The sequence below is a fragment of the Protopterus annectens genome, chromosome 14.part0 (genome assembly GCF_019279795.1).
Source record: "Protopterus annectens isolate FY-2018-M chromosome 14.part0, PAN1.0, whole genome shotgun sequence".
Lineage (NCBI taxonomy): Eukaryota > Metazoa > Chordata > Ceratodontiformes > Protopteridae > Protopterus > Protopterus annectens.
In genome coordinates, this window is record NC_056748.1 from 419,635,708 (window position 1) to 419,654,053 (window position 18,346).

At 40.1% G+C, this 18,346-nt stretch overlaps 1 protein-coding gene across 1 annotated transcript in view; it reads right to left on the reverse strand.

The window, feature by feature from the left end:
• EDRF1 (erythroid differentiation regulatory factor 1) overlaps positions 1–18,346 on the reverse strand; it is a 1,512,804-nt gene that overhangs the window by 1,184,367 nt on the left and 310,091 nt on the right. The window contains exon 9 of the mRNA XM_044055563.1: positions 7,821–7,932. Within this exon, the coding sequence (XP_043911498.1) occupies positions 7,821–7,932 (112 nt within the window). The remainder of the gene's footprint in view (positions 1–7,820; positions 7,933–18,346) is intronic.

Consider the following 18,346-nt stretch of genomic DNA (forward strand, 5'->3'; position numbering starts at 1 on the left):
ACATATTCTGATGTCATCTGAGCTTTTCTTATGAGCTACCACCATAGAAGATACCAATTCAGTTGGTGTTGCAACTGGACAAATCACACCTTGTTACACCATTTTATCTAGCTCGGCCTTAACTCTGTCCTGCATAGCTATTAGAACTTTATGTGCTGGCCTGATGACTGGACTAACCTCGGGGTCTAACTTAAAGGGGTACACAACTGGAAGTTTGCCTAGTTTATCTTTGAAAAGATCAGCATAGGTAGAAAAAATGTGCTGGGCAAAATTAGAGTAGTGGTGTTTTAAGCTGACATGGTGGACTTCCTTATTAAATGAAAATCCCATTTTCGAACTGGCTCTGAGTCCTAATAATGACTGGATGTGCCTCTTGACCACATAAAATAATAAATTGTAGCTTCTTCCAGCAGAGCAACATGAAAGCACTACTGAGCCTTCAGTTTAAATTTCTTCACCTCCGTAAGCAAGAAGCTTCGCACACCTTGCTAAATCAAGCCTTCCACCATGACACATTCTGGCAAATGTTTCTGCAGACATAACGTTGCACCTGGAACCTGGCCCAACTTTGGATAAATGACAAACCCATAGAGCTCAAACAGTAAAAAATACTTCATTCTTCACCCTTTAATCTACTGCATTAATGGTTGCATGAAGAACTGACACCATTAGCATAAAGAGTAGGGTTGCAACTGTCTAACTAATCAACTTGTTTCTTAAAATGTTGCCTGTTGATAAAAGAATGTGGGCCTTTTGATTTACAAAACTTTTTGAAATAATTCCACTTATTGCATTTGTGGCATTGTTGACCAAAAGCTAAACATTTTTCCCTTTTAGATTCATGACTTCCACCACAGTTACAACAGTTGGCAATGAAACTGGGTTGGGGCCCATGCTTTGAGTTTGCTGATTCACTCTCATGCTTCACTGAGACTGTGCAAACTCTGGAATTTGTTGCAAAGTACTGGGGTTTGCCAGTGAGTGCTCCAGGGGCTACAGCTGCTGCCATGTGCTTAGGTCTGTTTCTTTTAACCACATACTATCAACATGAGCTTTACCACTGTGCCTTCTAGAGCCATTCTCATTTGTAAGCATATTTGTGAGCCTCTCTGTGAGCTCGTATAGCTGGAAAATCTCAATGGCCTTATTCAAAGATAAATCACTGTCATGAAGCAAAATCTTTCTCACAGCATCATCTTTTATGCAACACACAAGTCTGTTTTATTAATTCTACCCATTAAGTCACCAAATCTGCATGTTTTAGCCTTATTCCTCAGGTCAGTTACATATGCTGCAAATGTTTCAACAGGTTTTTGATCCTTTGTGTAAAATAAGTGCCTTTCCATTGTAACATCTGTCTGGGGGGTTTACACAATTCTCTAAATTTACATTTTAAGCACTCTGCATCCTCCCTTGACTCAGCTGGTACAACAGTATGATGGTTTTCCCCTCCCCTCTATAGATAGCAGGTGCATATACAAATGAACATTCCCTTTCAATGCCTTCTAACCCAGCTAAATTAAGTACAATAAATGCCTTTGCATGGTCATCTTTATCACAAAATGCAGCCTGTATGAAAATGTTCTCTTTCTCAAACACTCTCCAGTTCTTAGCAATATTACTGTCAAATACAAGTGCACTGGGTGTTCGAAATCCGTCTGCCATGCCCACAAAGTATGCAAACACTGAAAATATGGCCATTGTAATTGTGTAGGAACAAAATATTCAGTGAGCTTGTATCAACATTCAAATGCACAATAAACTCTTCAAGATACTGCACTCTGCAAAATATGCTCTGTAACAGCTATACTCTGCAAAATATGCCCTGTAATGGCCCATACTTTTGTGAAATAGCTTTACAGTAACACTGCACAAACATGCAAACACTTTATACACTTCTGATAACTCTGACATCTTTGCTTAATGAAAATGCTGTCGTTTCCCCTTATTTTTATTTATTTATTTTATATTTGTTGACCGGGCTAGTCTAGCTGGATACATATCCATTTTCAGCAGAGGCCCGGGAAGGAAAGCTCCATGCACAAATACGTTAAGGCATTAAAAACTTAGAAAAAATGACTAGCTTAAATTATACAGCATAATATGTAAAGAAAGTACATTTTGTGAATACTGTACAGAGACATTAGAGTAGATTTTGGAGATAAACATGTCTTAATTCAATAGAGGGGTTACAAATACAATCAGGCAACAGTTAAACATAGTAATTAAGCATCAACATTCATTTGAGAGAAAAAATAAAAAACAATAAGTAAGAAAAAGAAAAATAGAGACTAGGAAGGACAAAATGCAGGTAAGAAGGGGTTAGTAGTTGATAGTCAATGACTCTCAAGGTGGGGTATTGGTTATAAAGCATGAGATGAGCGGGGGAGAAAAAGTGAAGAGTATTTTTCAATCAGGCTTTGAGCAGGGACAAAGCCATTGTCTTTTTAGGTAATGTTTGAGGTGTTTCTTAAAGAGTTGTGTAGATGAGAGAGAAGTGAGTGTATTTGGAAGCTTATTCCAGATTCTACCAACAACACTGGAAAAGAGTGAATCTCCTGCTTTGTTATTAGAGATATTGTTGGCAATCTGCAACTTATTAGTGGAGCGTAGTGTTGTAAGATTTTTGTATGGGGAGATCAGATTAGATAGGATAGGGGTGTTGGTGGGGTGGTGCAAAATTTTTTGTGCAATCAGCAGTTGATTGTATTGTAGTTGGTTTTGTAGTTCTAACCAACTGAGTTGTTGAAGGTTGAGACAGTGGTGGGTTCTATAAGGGGAGCCAGTGGTAGCTAGTTTCCAGTTTGGAAAGGTTAAGCTTAGACAGATTGGTATAAATGGCAGATGCATAGAACAGGGTAGAAGTAAGCTGAGTCTGGGCAATAGATTTCCTAGCTAGTGGGGTAAGGAAGGGTTTTATTCTATACAGGGAGCCTAGTTTTTTATTGATGGTTTTTATAGTATTGTTAACATGGACATCGAAGCTGAGGTTATGGTCAATAGTTATGCCGAGGAGACGAGCAGTAGAGTCAGGGGAAATACAAGTACCATGGTCAGAGGTAATGGTAAAGTGGATATGTGGGGATTTTTGGGTGGGAGTAAAAAGTTAAAGTTTTGTTTTTTTGGGGTTAAGGAGGAGGCAGCGTTGGGTAAACCATTTTTCTACTTTGTTAAATACAGTTTGGGTAAGGGTCTGGAGGGAGGAGGAAGACTTGGCAGTACAGATAAGCGTAGAGTCATCAGCATATTGTATACAGGAGATTTGAGGAAAAGCAGTGTGGAGATCATTAATGAAAATGGAAAAAAGAAGAGGTCCTAGGATAGAGCCTTGGGGTACTCCAGTGTCCACTGGGAGGGGTGGGGATAGTTTATTGTCCCAGAGTACTGCTTGTTTTCTGTTTTCAAGATAGGATTTAAACCAAAGGATTGCTTGTTGGTCAAGATATTGGGCTTTTAGTGCATTGATAAGTAGGTTATGATTAGCCATGTCGAAGGCTTTTGATAGATCGATAAATAGAGCAGATGAGAGAGAGTTGTTGTTTCGATTCTTGTTAATACAGTCAGTAAAAGTTAGCAGGGCAGATTTAGTGCTATGAAAGGGCCTAAAACCATGTTGGCAATTAGCAAGCAAGTTATTGTGGAGAAGGTGCTGAAGTAGTTGATGGTGGATACATTTTTCCATGATTTTAGCTAAAGGGGAGAGTAAAGCAATTGGACGGTAGTTGGAGATATCAGTGGATTTACCTCCTTTGTGTAAGGGGATTATATGGGAGATTTTCCATAAGGAAGGGATGTAACCTTCTGCGATAGTTCTGTTTATAAGGATAGAAACAGGGTATGCAATGGCTTTAGCAGCAATTTGAAGGTATTCTGCTGGGAGACAGTCAACAGAAGTTTAATTATGTTTATTTTATTCATTTTATGCAATTCAGACTTTATTTCAAACATTTTCTGTAGTAATCTGTATATTTTTATCAGTATCGTATATATCTGTTTATGCAAATATCGTTTACAATGTTTTGTATGCCCCGTTTCATATTACATGAAAAAGAAATAGTGCTGAGCAAGTTTTAATATCTGAAATTCATTTCTGACCTGTTTTGCGAAGTTTGCACATTTTAGGGATGATTCATTTCTGTATATTTCTGCAGTACTAAGCAAGTGCCTTAAGTCGTTTTAGCCATTTCACCTCTAACGTCACGCCCTTTGGATATGCCACTTCTGGCGCCATGTCCTTTCAGACATGCCACTTCTGGCGCCATGTCCTTTCAGACATGCCACTTCTGGCGCCATGTCCTTTCAGACATGCCACTTCTGGCGCCATGTCCTTTCAGACATGCCACTTCTGGCGCCATGTCCTTTCAGACATGCCACTTCTGGCGCCATGTCCTTTCAGACATGCCACTTCTGGCGCCATGTCCTTTCAGACATGCCACTTCTGGCGCCATGTCCTTTCAGACATGCCACTTCTGGCGCCATGTCCTTTCAGACATGCCACTTCTGGCGCCATGTCCTTTCAGACATGCCACTTCTGGCGCCATGTCCTTTCAGACATGCCACTTCTGGCGCCATGTCCTTTCAGACATGCCACTTCTGGCGCCATGTCCTTTCAGACATGTCACTTCTGGCGCCATGTCCTTTTAGACATGCCACTTCTGGAGCCATGTCCTTTTAGACATGCTACTTATGGCACCATGTCCTTTTAGACATGCCACTTCTGGAGCCATGTCCTTTTAGACATGCCACTTCTGGAGCCATGTCATTTTAGACATGCTACTTATGGCACCATGCCCTTTTAGACATGCCACTTCTGGCGCCATGTCCTTTTAGACATGCCACTTGTGGCACCATGTCCTTTTAGACATGCCTCTTCTGGCACCATGTCCTTTTAGACATGCCACTTCTGACACCATGTCGCTCATCCTTCTCTAACATTAATGACAAGCAGATGGGGGGGTCCTTTAGATGCTTTAATACACAGAAACATATCAGGATGGATAGCAGCATCATAAAGTACGAACAAACTAGTTAACAGACAGACTTTACATACATACATGCTTACATCTCAACAGCTAACTACAAAATGGCAGTCAGACTTGCACGTGTTCAGTATTTATGCACATGTGCAAGCCCTTGGATAGCTTCTTAAAGGTAGATACACACATTGAGCTACAGAAGTGAAGTGCAATCTTCTCAGCAGAACAAACATCAGTTTCTGTAAAAAAAATTAATATTCATCTATGACAGGAGCAGAAATTAAATACTCTGCTTATTTGTCGCATTACGGATATTAGGATATTTTGCATTATTATGGCCATATCTTTGCAAGGGAGCATGGTGACGACACACATGATGTATCATTTTGAAGTTGACACTGAGCCACACAACTTGTACACTGATATGTAGTCTCTGTCTGTTACAGGTGATGAGATATTATGCTTTGATTAATTATATGATTAATATATTTCTCAATCTTATTTCTGAAAACATCTCAGTTAAGGAGCATCATATGGTAATGGTTAAGGTATCATTGTAAAGCTGACATTCACACAAATTACTTACAAATTGCATGGATCTACATGGTACATTCACCAAGATATTCTGATCTGTTTTACTAAAAAGGTAAAAAATATGCTTATCAGCATTCATTGGCAAATATTTAATAATGACTTAGATGCACACTATCAACCTTTACAACATTGGAAAGATCAGTACCTACTGAACAACTTTTGTATCTACATTTTTAGTCTAGGTCTTATGGTTAAAGAGTTATGAACATTTGTTTACTGCATATTACGGATTATATGAAAAAGAGCTCAGGCTGAACTGTTGTTCCTATGGTGGAAGTAGTCAGCATTTCCTGAGCTGCTCCAGAGTGAATGAGTTAACTGAACCATTAAATAGCTGGGCTCAAAACATTTAACATCCTTTTTTTCCCTCAATGTTGCCTGCAAAGCAGCAGGAATCCTGTGACATGACTGGCCCATTGCTTCCCCACAGGGCAGATCTAGTCACTGGTGAATGTCATCCAGGCAGCACTCTTTACTACAGCTGAAAGCTCAGCTTGCAATACTGCACTGCCATACGTGCAGTATACTCAACCTCCTGTGTCAGTACATCGCAGAGGCTAACTGGCTTCTGCCACACCCCCCCCCAAAAAAAAAATCAGGAGAGATGAGGTCATTATCAGCAGCTCACTCACATTCCCCCTCACTGGCTCCTCCTGCATCAAATCAGTATTGATTATGGGTTGTCTGGGTCACAGTCAGAGCTTCATTTAACTGCATTATGGAGCTGCGCATATTTAGTAATCAAGATTCCTACAGCTGCATCAAAACTTCCCATCCAACTAAATAAGCATTAATCTGGCTCTGTGGAGTGCAGGCTGTGACCTATGTGACTAAGGTTCCATTAGCAGACACAACACTGAAGATGTCAGGCAGGAAGGCGAAGGAATAAAGGGGAATGTCATACTCATTTCTCCTGGGGTGGGGTGTGCAAAATTCTTGGCATACAGAGTTGATGTGACTTACCACCACTAGCTCTCGGTGGGAGGGAAAGAGCTGCTTGGAGGAAACACCCCTTGCAGAGGTGAAGGAACTTCCTCAGTCTTAACCCCACCGCACAGCCATTCAAATCAGTTAAGTGCATGTGGATTAGGGCTGTAAAAAGCAGAAAAAACCCAGTCCACTCCTGATGCCCCTCTTTCCTCAGCTGACCCACACCCTACTGATGTGGAATGAATAGTCCAAAAACTCCTGATACAAATAAACAAGCATTACATACAACAGCTTCAGGTCTGTCTATTAACATTAAGATCATCTTACACAAGCTTACTCCCAAAAGAGCAAGGATGAATCAGTCCAAATCAAAGATAAACGGCTCAAGCTGAAAATACTTACGAGCAACTAATCACATGTGGACTTTGTCTACAGCTATAAAGTATTATGGAAGTCAAAGAAATACCTTGAAGAACAAAGTGACCCTCATTTCACCTAAGAGAATCCACGTGACCAAGTTAACAAGGAAACTGAACATAAAAGCACAAAACCTCAGAGCCAATGGCTTTTCTTTTTTTCTGGAGACAAGCAGGTGGTTAACTACAGCCATCAGATTACAATATAAATTGCCACATAGCTCTCAATATATATTACCACATAGATCTCAAGCCACGGTGGCACAGCGGTAGCGTTGTTGCCTCACAGCAAGAGGTTCTCCTGTTCGATTCACACAGTGAATGGGCGTGCCTTCGCTGAAGGTTGGGCGTCGGGCTGGCAACTTGGCACCATAAAAAAAAAAAAAAATCTACTGCAAATCATTAGCGGACCGGAGTTCCGCTGTGGCGACCCCTAACCGGGAAAAACCGAAAAGACAAACATTGCCACATAGCTCTCAGCCAATTCTAAAAGACTGCATGGGCTTAAAGACACGTGACTCACCACTGTGTCACACTTAGCATTTAGAATAGCATTTCATTCTTTGAATAAATGAACAGATTCTCTGGCAGCTTGCTTCTATCTACTTTCTGAAAGCATGTGCAACATTTATCAGAAACTGGGCAAAAGGAATATGAAGTGCTTGTTCAGGTTAAATGTTGGCAGATGTTGACTGAAAAAATAAATATGTACTCCAGTATGAAAAGCACATCATTCACATATATAGTTTCCAGAACCCAGAACTTTCCACCACCAAAACTAATTCACATAAAACATTTACATGTAAAGGTTGTAGGGCATCTTAGGTCTCCTAAAAATGACTAAGTTCCTAGGAGTCAAACTGGATGCAATATTTAGCAAATAAAGAAATCACATTATTTTTACCTGAGGATGCCTTTCTTTATCTAGAAGTTTAATACAGTTCAGCAGCAAGGTTCTTATGGTTCCATAATGTTTTCTATTTTGATTTTTCTTCAGCATCATATTATATGCAACCCTAAAAATAAAAACATATTTAAATTTCAGTTTGTTTCCAGCATTATAAGACATTCTTCCTGAATTCCAAACGTTATGCAAGGTACAAGCCTGACACTTAATTAGAATGTAAATATAATTTTTCTGTGTCTACCAGGCAACAGAAGCCAACTAGTCAGATTATACAGCTGCAAATCTGTCACCTAACTGTAAACTTTAACATTACAGTCAATGATCTAGAAAAGTAATAAAATCTTCTTTTAAGAAGAGACTAAAGTTAATACTTCTTCCAAGAACTGGTTAGACTGGAGGCAAAATCTACACAAAGGACTTGATGACAGGGTCAATCAGGCTGAGGTCAAATATTTGCTGCCTTGAGTTGAGCTGGTTATTCATCCAGCCCTGAATGAACATGAATGCTGTTTGTTCTAGTCCTAGTAGGAACAGAGATCAAATGAAAAACACTGGCATTTACAAATTTAAGCCAGCATGTAAAAACTCTACTGCCAATCATTAGTGGACCGGAGTTCCGCTGTAGCGACCCCTAACCGGGAAAAGCCGAAAGACACAAACAAAGTGCAGCAGAAAGTGGAAGATGGGAGTATTGCACCTCAGATTAGGCATTTGGTTGAAATGTTACCTATTAAACCTGGTGCTAGTGTTGTCTAGTTGAATGCTTAGTTGGAAGAAAAAGAAGCCAATGCTTTATTCAGGAAGACAGTAGTAAAGAATAAAAATCACATGGCAGTTTGGACCAAAGTCTCTGGTTGGGACAATTTGCATGACAATACTGCAGCAGGGTTAGCCAGTCAGTGGTATAAACCTTGGCTCTAGATAATTTTCGCTGTTGAAGTGACACTCCAACCCCATGTGCAAACATGGGAAAAAGGGGTTGTAGACTGATGGATGGATGAATCTGCAGTGAGAATATTTGCGAGGAAGTAGCTGAAAGTTGACAAGGTGACAATATTTAAGAAATAAGGACTAAATGTAGGGGCAAGGTTAAGGTATTACTTGGGCGTGTACTTGGTTAGGTTTTTCTAGGTTTAAGTAACATATTGATAACTGCTCCGTAAGTTTTGGGGTTTGACAGATGGTTTGTTGAAGCTGTAAGTAGTAACTCCTTTTATCTGTTTGAGTATGTTAGTATAGGAACATAGGTTTCACCACAGATAATTCACTAAAATTTGATGTACATATTCAAAATATGATTAAAAACATTAATGTACGACTTCCAAGATGGACACACACTGATTAGCAGCTTAATTTTAACTCTCTCAGTGTGAAAACAGAAACTGAGAAAAAAGGAGCCATTGCATTTGTCAGTTAAGGTAAAATTCAATTACCGTCTAAGTAAGTAAAATGCCTGGATGACAGCAAAGAACTTTAGAAAACCTGAAGGAAAATCAACCAGAAAAGGTAGAGAGAAAAACACTGGATGGGAAGAAGCCTGCACCTGTTCAGCAAAAAATAGTTCACGCTTCCACTTTGGTCCAATACATGGTTTCCAGTAATTTAGAGGAAAAATAAATCAAATCTACTCAAGAGGTATCAAACACTAATGTAATACTTCAACTTAAATGACAAAAGGCTGGTAAAAATATAAGAAACTTTAACTAGTCAGCTGAACTGATAAAACTACAACAATTAGAGTCCAAAATGAAGAAAATTCTGGCAGAGTACGCGTCTTCTCAAGAACAGCGGTTTCTGAAAATAGACTTATAAGACGGAACACAAAAGAGAAAACCTACGAGTTTCTGCTGTTCCAGGGAAATTGGAACAAATAGTATTAATTATATGAAAGCAGAGATACTAGACTAGTGGCCCACAGGAGGATTAATTATGTATGCTTCGGACCTGGCCATGAGAAAGCAGCCAAGAACTATATTAGTAAAGATACAACCAAACCAACAGAAAAAAGTCGATCTTGGCAAAACTGAAACAGAAGAGGAAAGTATTAAAAAATTGGAGACGGGTGTTTGTGAAAGATTATTCACTGTACACCAGGCAGAAGAGAAGCATATTTATCCCAGCAATCAGGGAATGTAGAGAGGCAGATGTAAAATTCAAGTTGCTATGTCTGGCTGTCTACACAGAATTTTTTTCCTGTAGGATTAAATACATTTTGCTGATGCAAAACAGGCTAAGGAGGAGCTAAAAAAGTTTACCCAACAAAAAGGGAGCCAGCAAGCAGAAGGATACTCTACTTCTCATGCACCTGACAATAAAGCACATAGAGAAACTTTGCCAAAGGTGTCTTTTCCACTGTTCCAAAGTAAATGCTTGAGAGACAGAAAAAGCACAGGAGCTGGCTAGAAGAATCAGGAGTACCTTGGAAATGAAAGAGTCTGCTTTTGGGAGATGGATATGATCGCAAAGCAAACCAGCAATACAAACTAGTGAATAAATAGGAGACTGTAAAACAATCACATTTGTGAAATATGGCTTTTCAAGGAAAAGTGGCACAGAGAACACTAGACTTTTGCTGATCTTATTAAACTTGTGGGTGGACTGTAAAGCACAGACCCCTATATTACGACATTAATGTTTAGGAGGACACTAAAGCAAAAAAAAGTAACCAAATAAAATAACGTTTGTTCTTGTTGGCATTTCTATAAAACATTTACTATTATAAATTGCACATTTCATTGTAAAGCAGTCTTTTATACTGTACAGTCAGAGTATTTTACATGTGAGGGAGTCTGCAGTGACTGGTGTATCTGTTAGAAATGTTGAAGTAAGCAAGTAGTTTTTAACTGTATGAAATACAGGCTTTACAGTGTAACAAGAGAAGAAAAGCTGAACAGAATTAAGTTTAAGTTAATATAATGCTGTGATCTCGAGATAATGGGGCAGAGTGGGATGTAAAAGTGTACTGAATATGTGTAGAAGTAAGGCAATAATTTCCCTTATTTTTACATGTCAAAATGTTTTTGAAAGAGATGATACAGCTCTGTGCCTCAAACACATACTTGATAAATGTAATTCAGTCTGTAAGTAAATAGGCTTGAAAAATAAAAAAAAAATCTTGAAAGCCAGCATAGATATTAACTTTTTTTGTTTTCCATTAGCAAATGCTCTCAATGACAGATAAGTCTGCAGCTGAAGGCAGTTGGTCGAAGGAATTCTGTACATTCTGAGTGAAATTTATAAAGATACTTTCATGCATCTCCAAAGTTGTTGCCTTTTTTTCTACTACATGAAAATGAGCTACCTGCAGGTGCAAGAAATTAATCTTGAGGGATCTGGGTATTCTTTGATGAGAGAAATGCAAAATTTATTAAAGATACATTGGCAAACAGTTCAATGAAAAATAAAAAAAAAAATGAAATTACAGGAAGTGAATAGTAGGCTCCCCAACAACCTTCATAATTTAACACATTTAATAGCACAGTGCACAATTTAACTATATTTAAAGGTGGACTGTGCACTTTTTCTTGAAGATGAAAGCTAATGCTTTCTGAAAGCATACACACCGTCTTTCATATCTGGGAGGGGAACAGTCATAAGAAATGAACAGACAGCAATCGGTTTTAATTTGGGACAATTGTTCCTATCTGGAGGTTTCAACTTCATCTATTGAAAATTTCACACACAGACAACTCCGATTTAATTTGGACAGAACAAGCTTTCGGAAAACAGAGCAGCTCTTTGTTTCCTGTTTAAAGGCGACACTTGGAAAGTCTGAGTTTAAGGCAACATTATCCAAATGTCTTTCCAATTGCATTTCTTTTGTGTATGCTTTGAGAGGAGGAACATTACCTGCTAAACCAAGAGGTCATTCTACTTGAGCAGTAGCAGCTTCTACTGCCCTTTTCTCTATGGTAAATTCTCAAATCACATCATCAAACTGTGATTCTCTTGAAGCAAACAAAAATGGAATTGTATAACCTCTAGATACAACTCTCTCAACACTTATGCATCCTAGGTGATGGCCTCTCAAGCTTCAGGATGGACAGCCAACTGATCCCCCAACTGTCTTCACAGAAGGACAGATGAATAACCCATCAACTATGCTGAAATGGCCTACCTAAAAATGCTCTATGGAATCCTTGGTTTATGTGTCCTGCTAAGGCCATGTGGATGGCATCCTTTGTGGCTAAACCCACTGTCATGAGGAGCCAGTTTGCCAGTAAGATCCTTGAAAGGCTGCTGTGACTTGCATGAGATACTGGCTCATAGCAATGCCAGTGCCTGTAACATGAGACTTAACATTGCCAGTGCTAGACAGAAGCTGTATGGATAAGTAAGTGATCAACTACATCCTTAACAGTTGAGTCTCCTACATCCTTAACAGTTGAGTCTCAAGTGTCTTTTGCACCTGTGGGGACTGCTAGATCTTCATGACATGTGATACTTCCAAAAGTCCCAATGAAGTCATCAAAAGAGTTAAATAATTAAGTGATCTCAAAGTGAAGGTTGCTGAAGCAAATGCAAGCTTTTCTATATAGTCCAAAGCCCAGGGCTCTCTGTTGGGGATGGACCGAGAAAATTTCTAAGTATCCTTTTTAGTGGTTGTGGCCACTAGGATTACATCCACTATGGGACTCGTACTCCAATGCAGTTGGTCTTTAAGTTGGGCTAAGATACTGTCCAGCTTCCTGGGGATAGGTTCCACCACATCTGGTTCTTTCCAAGCCCTGTGGGACACTAGGTTGATAAGCACATCCAGAGGTAAGACTACCCAGGATGTGGATAGGCTTGCAACAAAGGCCTCCAGAAACACAGCTTTTGCTGTCCACTCCCACTCATGCTGTTGCAACAGTTCTAAAAGACCACCAAAGAAGGCATCATCGTGGGGGGATTAAGCATGATCAACATTAGTGTCCTCAGTGAGGGATTCCATGGGGAAATCCATATGCTTCCTTTTGCAATGACTCTTACTATTTGCCTCCTAGACTGCAGAATCTGGGGGGGGGGGGGCTAGAAAAGTGACATGCATCCACAGGCCAAGATAATGAAAAAGGGAAGGATTTGCAGTCACTTCTGACCACTCCATGTCTGACCTGGGGAAAATCCTTTCCATGGTATCAAAAGCCAAGGCTCGGCGACCACAGCCAGCATTCTTCAGACCCAACGATCAGAGTGAAATCATACCTCACAACTGTCCAGATTTTCACACAATGTCCATGATTTCTGCCTCATATTTTTGGTCTGTCTCATAAAATTTGTGGTTTTCTGAATTTTTGTGGGAAATTGATGAGGACTAAATTCACTAAGCAATAACAAGCATTTAAGTTTCAGACTTTCTAAATTTCTAACAGTAATATCTAAAAATATGCCCCCCCCCATTACTTTTGGTTTTGTCCACATCCTTTTTGCTAAGAGGTTGAGAGCTATGAGTGGAAACACCAGCCCCCACCATTGACCTGATCTGCTCGAACACTGAGATCCTGAGCCAAAATGTTGAGTGTAGAAGGGAAATGGACTGCTCCAAAATTCTGAGTGTAGACCCAGACCCTAGAGATACAGTCCTGAAGTCTTGGCCCTGAGGCACTTTCGGCTTTGACACTGACGGAAAATACCAAGGAAGGGACTATTGCCTGAAGTCACCAAGCCAGAGCAGACCCTGATGATCCAAAAACACTGGAGCTAAGGAGCCCAGAGAAGTGAGAGAGAGCCAAAGCCTCTGGCATAGGTGCTGAGGTAGCTAGGAGGATTCCTAAAACTGGATCTCAGCTTACAAAACTGAGTACGTCACATACTCCAAATCATATGACTTCAGACTTCCAATACATCAGGCAGAATAAGTTGATGAGGCTATAGAGGGAGGCTTGGAAATCATCTTACTGGTACCGGGGATCAGCTGACCAAATCCAAACTGGAGAAGCTTGGCTACAGAACAGAGGAGAGGAGGACCCCAGAGAAAATTCTGTTGGTGTCACCAGAGAAAAGGGGGTATACAACCTACCTGAACTATTAATGTCCTTAACTAACAATGGGCTGGGAATACTAGAAGTGAGAGACTTGGGTCTCCCTGACTGGTACCACTAGAGATCAGGTCTGAATGGATGTTGTTGGCCCTGGCACTGTAGACACTGGAAGAGCCAAAGGCCAGTGGACCTTTGCTTCTGGCTGGTCAGACACTGAAGAAACACACTGCTTACTGTCTCCTTGGGCCTCAGAATGGGACTTCAAGTCCTTGCCCCAATCCCCATCACCCTTCTCAGGCTTCTTATGAGGTGACAGAAAAGCAGATGCTGATGCTGAAGGCAACAAGTCCTTAAGGACAAACGTAGCCCAGTGTTCATTCAGCGCTTGGGTCCTGAAAGCCATACAAACTGAACACATTGCATTGAGGTGAGCTGTGCCAAGACACTAAATGTAGAGGTCATGAGCATTCTGGGATGGGGGCTTGTGGCCATAAGCAAAACATTTTTTTGAACCCTTTGTCCTTCTCCAGCCTGAAAAACAATAGGCACCAAACAGCAAAGAACACCAATCACAGGAAAACCATGACAATAAAATACACTCTAGCTACCTATCTTCCTAAACCCCTAACAGACAAAAAAACAATTACTCCTACTATTTTGATATAAAAAATAGTAATAACTAGCAAGGGTGGGAATGCTCAGACAATAAAAATGACCCAGGCACTAACCCACTAACCTCTAACACCAATCTGCACAAAGACTGACAGAAAAAAAACTCGAAGAATAATCCTACACTACAGTAACACCTACAAATGGTACAGGAAACAAGCAAGAAAACTACACTCTAAAATGGATATGAGCAAAAAGTTTATGGATCATGCTATAGGCTCCAAAGGCAGCAAACAAGGTCTGAAGTGGATAGGAAGATGCAGTGCATTATGGATACAGGAGGCAGAGCTCCTGGATCAAAGTTTCTGCAATAAGGCTGCTGTTGGATCTAGGAGAAATCTGCTAACTCCACAGGTTGAAGATGGACAGAACAGACATCTGATCAACTTTACAAAAGATCAGCCTGCCAAACAGTTTGTACATACAAGACAAAAGCTGGAAATAAACATTCAAAAAACTGTCATATATATATAACAAGTGGGAATAATAGCTTTATCATAATAGCGGCCGTATTCATATTATCTTGGAATGCAAATGGCTTTACAGGTAAGGAAAAGTAAGCTGTCCTACTCATATTACCTTGGAATGCAAATGGCTTCACAGGTATAGAAAAGTAGGAAGGAGTACTGAATTATATTAAGAAATGCAGAGTGCACATAGCAATGCTGCGGGAGAATCATTTGGAAAGAAAAGGACATGTAAATGTCACAAAAAGGATTTCAGGATGAATATTCAGCAGAATATCGGGGACAAAGAAAAGGGGAGTAATAATACCGACTGCTAGATGGGGCTCCTATACTGATAGGAGAGGAAAAAACAACTGCAGATTTGTGGCAGTAGGGATACTGGCAAGGGAGGAGGATTATCAAAAAATATTATGAAGCATAAGAAAATGTTAGGAGAAATACTCAGCTTTCAGCAGGGAATACTATTCTTGGATGGGGGCTGGAACTTGATCTGCAACAGTCAGGTTCTGTTATTCAATAAAGCCTACACTAAGTGTACACCTTTCTGAGTGAACAGATAACGCAGACATAACTAACACCTTCCTCCTCCTAATTTTAGTTTTCCTATTGAAATTCTTGCAGCTTTAAATACAGACAGGAATTCATAAAGGTTACCACAAAGTGTAGACTTCATGTACACTTAGTATAATCTTTCTGAGTGACTAGAAAACACAAAAAATGTGACAAGAATGTTACTGAAAACATATTGTGTACACTCAGTGTAGGCTTTACTGAATCTGGCCCAGGATGCATCAGGGAGAACTAGAAGGGTAAATATACCAAAAGAGGGTAGATTTTGGAAGAAAGTTATGAAAATAATTGGTGTGTAAGATGTGAATTCAGTAGCAGGAATGATTACAGAATTTACTTATTCCCCAAGGTAGAATAACTGCACTAGCCTGGATAGAAATTATGTTTCACAGGAACATATCCATTTAGTTGAAATCGCTGACACACATTCAATAACTATTTGAGATCATCCACTAAGATAAAAATTAAGGGTAATTAAGTAAAAATGAGACAATGGAACTTCCCAGCCTACCTGTTAAAAAGAGATGAATTTAAATAATGGGTAGTGGAAAGTATTTGAGAGTTATTAGGGAAGACAGCAAAATTCTTCAGAATGGACAGTTAGTGAGTGGTATACAGTAAACTCTCAGTTAACCAGCAGCTATGGGGATTGGTAGAGGTCGGATAAATGTAGTTTCTGGTTGCTTGAGAGTTACTATTAAAAGTACATCTGACAAATACTGTACACTATACTATACCATACTATAAACAATGTACTGATTTTAATATCGAAATACAGTAATTAAAAGCCTGGCTGGAATAACAATATTTTAAATGTATACTTCCTCTACAAAGTGTGGCATGTGGAATGGTTTTCAGTGGCACACTGAGTGGATTGGAACTGAATGAATTGAAATGAGAGAGAGTGAATGCATGTATGAAAGCAGAAGCAACTGTGTGTGACAGATCGGAGTGGAGTGATGTACGAAACCTGAAGAGAGAGAGAGAGGGTGAGTGTGTGCGCATGTGTGTGTGGGTGAGAGTGTGTGTGGGTGAGAGTGTGTGTGGGTGTGTGTCAGAGATCGGAGAGACAGAGTGAGTGAATGCATGTATGAAAGCAGAGGCGAAAGTGTGTCGGAGATCAGACAGATGTATGAAAGCTGAAGACTGTGTGTGTGTGTGTGAGAGATCGGAGAGAGAATGTGCAATCTGATGCAAACTGAGTGAGTATGGAGTAAGTGTTGACATTTTAGTGATATGATGTTCTCAGGCTAGGGAGAGAGGGAATTTATTTGTATATTACGCTTTAAAACAAACTAAAAATGTAAGGTATGTTTCTGTGGGGGGAAAACAAAGTGCAATACATGAAAAACTGAACTGTTCATACTGTACTACTTCAACATTTTTCTGGTTGCTCGAATTCCAGTTAACAGAGTTTACTGTAAAATGAAAATGGAGGTTAAAATAGGGTAGAAATAAAATAGAGATATGGTTAAGAAGTAGTATGAATTATTCAGAGGGGCTGACAAAGGGAAAATTATTGCAGAATAAGGGGAATCTAAAACAAGTAGAGGAGCAAGTGCAGATTGCTAAGGATAAAATACATAAGTATTTGAATATTATGCATGAGTTTAGAAAGGGTCTGCCTTTGTCCTGTTCAGCTTGTTTGCCATAAAGTTTTGCTCTGATGGAATGTAGGATGCCTGTAAGGTGAGACTGTGCTGTAAAGCTATATCCCAAGCAAACATGGCTAGTCTACATAGGGGGCAAGACCTGGCTCCCCCTTGCTTGCTGATGTTCATAGGTTGATACTAGGCTATTGGTCCTAGGGCCTATACAAGCCTAGCCATAACAATTCCCTGGATATTTCTTCCCACAATATTTGCTTCCCTGGACCCCTGTCTAGCAGGGCAACTGACATGATCCCCAGAGTGAATTTCCTATCTCCCAACCAATCATCAAGGTTCCTTTTGAAGAGGGCCGAAGAGGTGCTCTGCTTGACATGTATGTATGTATATATTCCTTAGAAAACAAAAATGGAAAAAAACTAAGGGTAATGCTGCTCAATGCCAGAAGTCTAAATCTCAAGATGCAGGCACTTGATGCACTCCTCAGCATGGAGAACATCGACGTCTGTGCAGTAACTGAAACCTGGTTCAATGCTCCTGAGAGCATCCCAGCGCTACCAGGCTATACCTCGTATCATGCATTTCGGCCCCAAAACCCGGGCTGAACCACAAAGGGAGGGGGAGTGTCCATATTCATAAAGGACACCCACACCTCCAGGTTAGTAGCAATACATAAAGCATCAGACACCATACAGGTGCAACTAACCATAGGCAAAACTGCTATACAACTGGTAGCATGTTACAGACCACCCTCCCAGTCTCAAGAACCCCACTCAGCCTTCCTGAAGACACTGGAGGATATGAATGTATCACAAAATACCATCATACTGGGAGACTTCAACTACCCAAACATAGATTGGGTACATTATTCTAGCCCTAATACCCTAGCCCAAAGGTTCCTGGAATTCATAAATTCAAATGCACTGGAACAACTAGTCACCTCTCCCACTAGGGGAGATAATATACTAGACCTGATCATCACAAACATGGGGACAAAATGCTCCACCGGAAGTATACCCCTCACTAGTGAGATCTGACCACAAACTAATCACCCTGGATATACATATCCCACCTCCACCACCAGCACAAAAGACCACTGTGAAAAACTTCTCAAAAGCAGACTTCACTCTTCTTAAGACTGAGATGGTATCCTTTAAGCCCACTGTGCCAGTGGATACCACATCCCACAATGTGAATCCTTCACAAATGCTTTCTATGGACATCTCCAAGAATGCATGGATCATGCAATC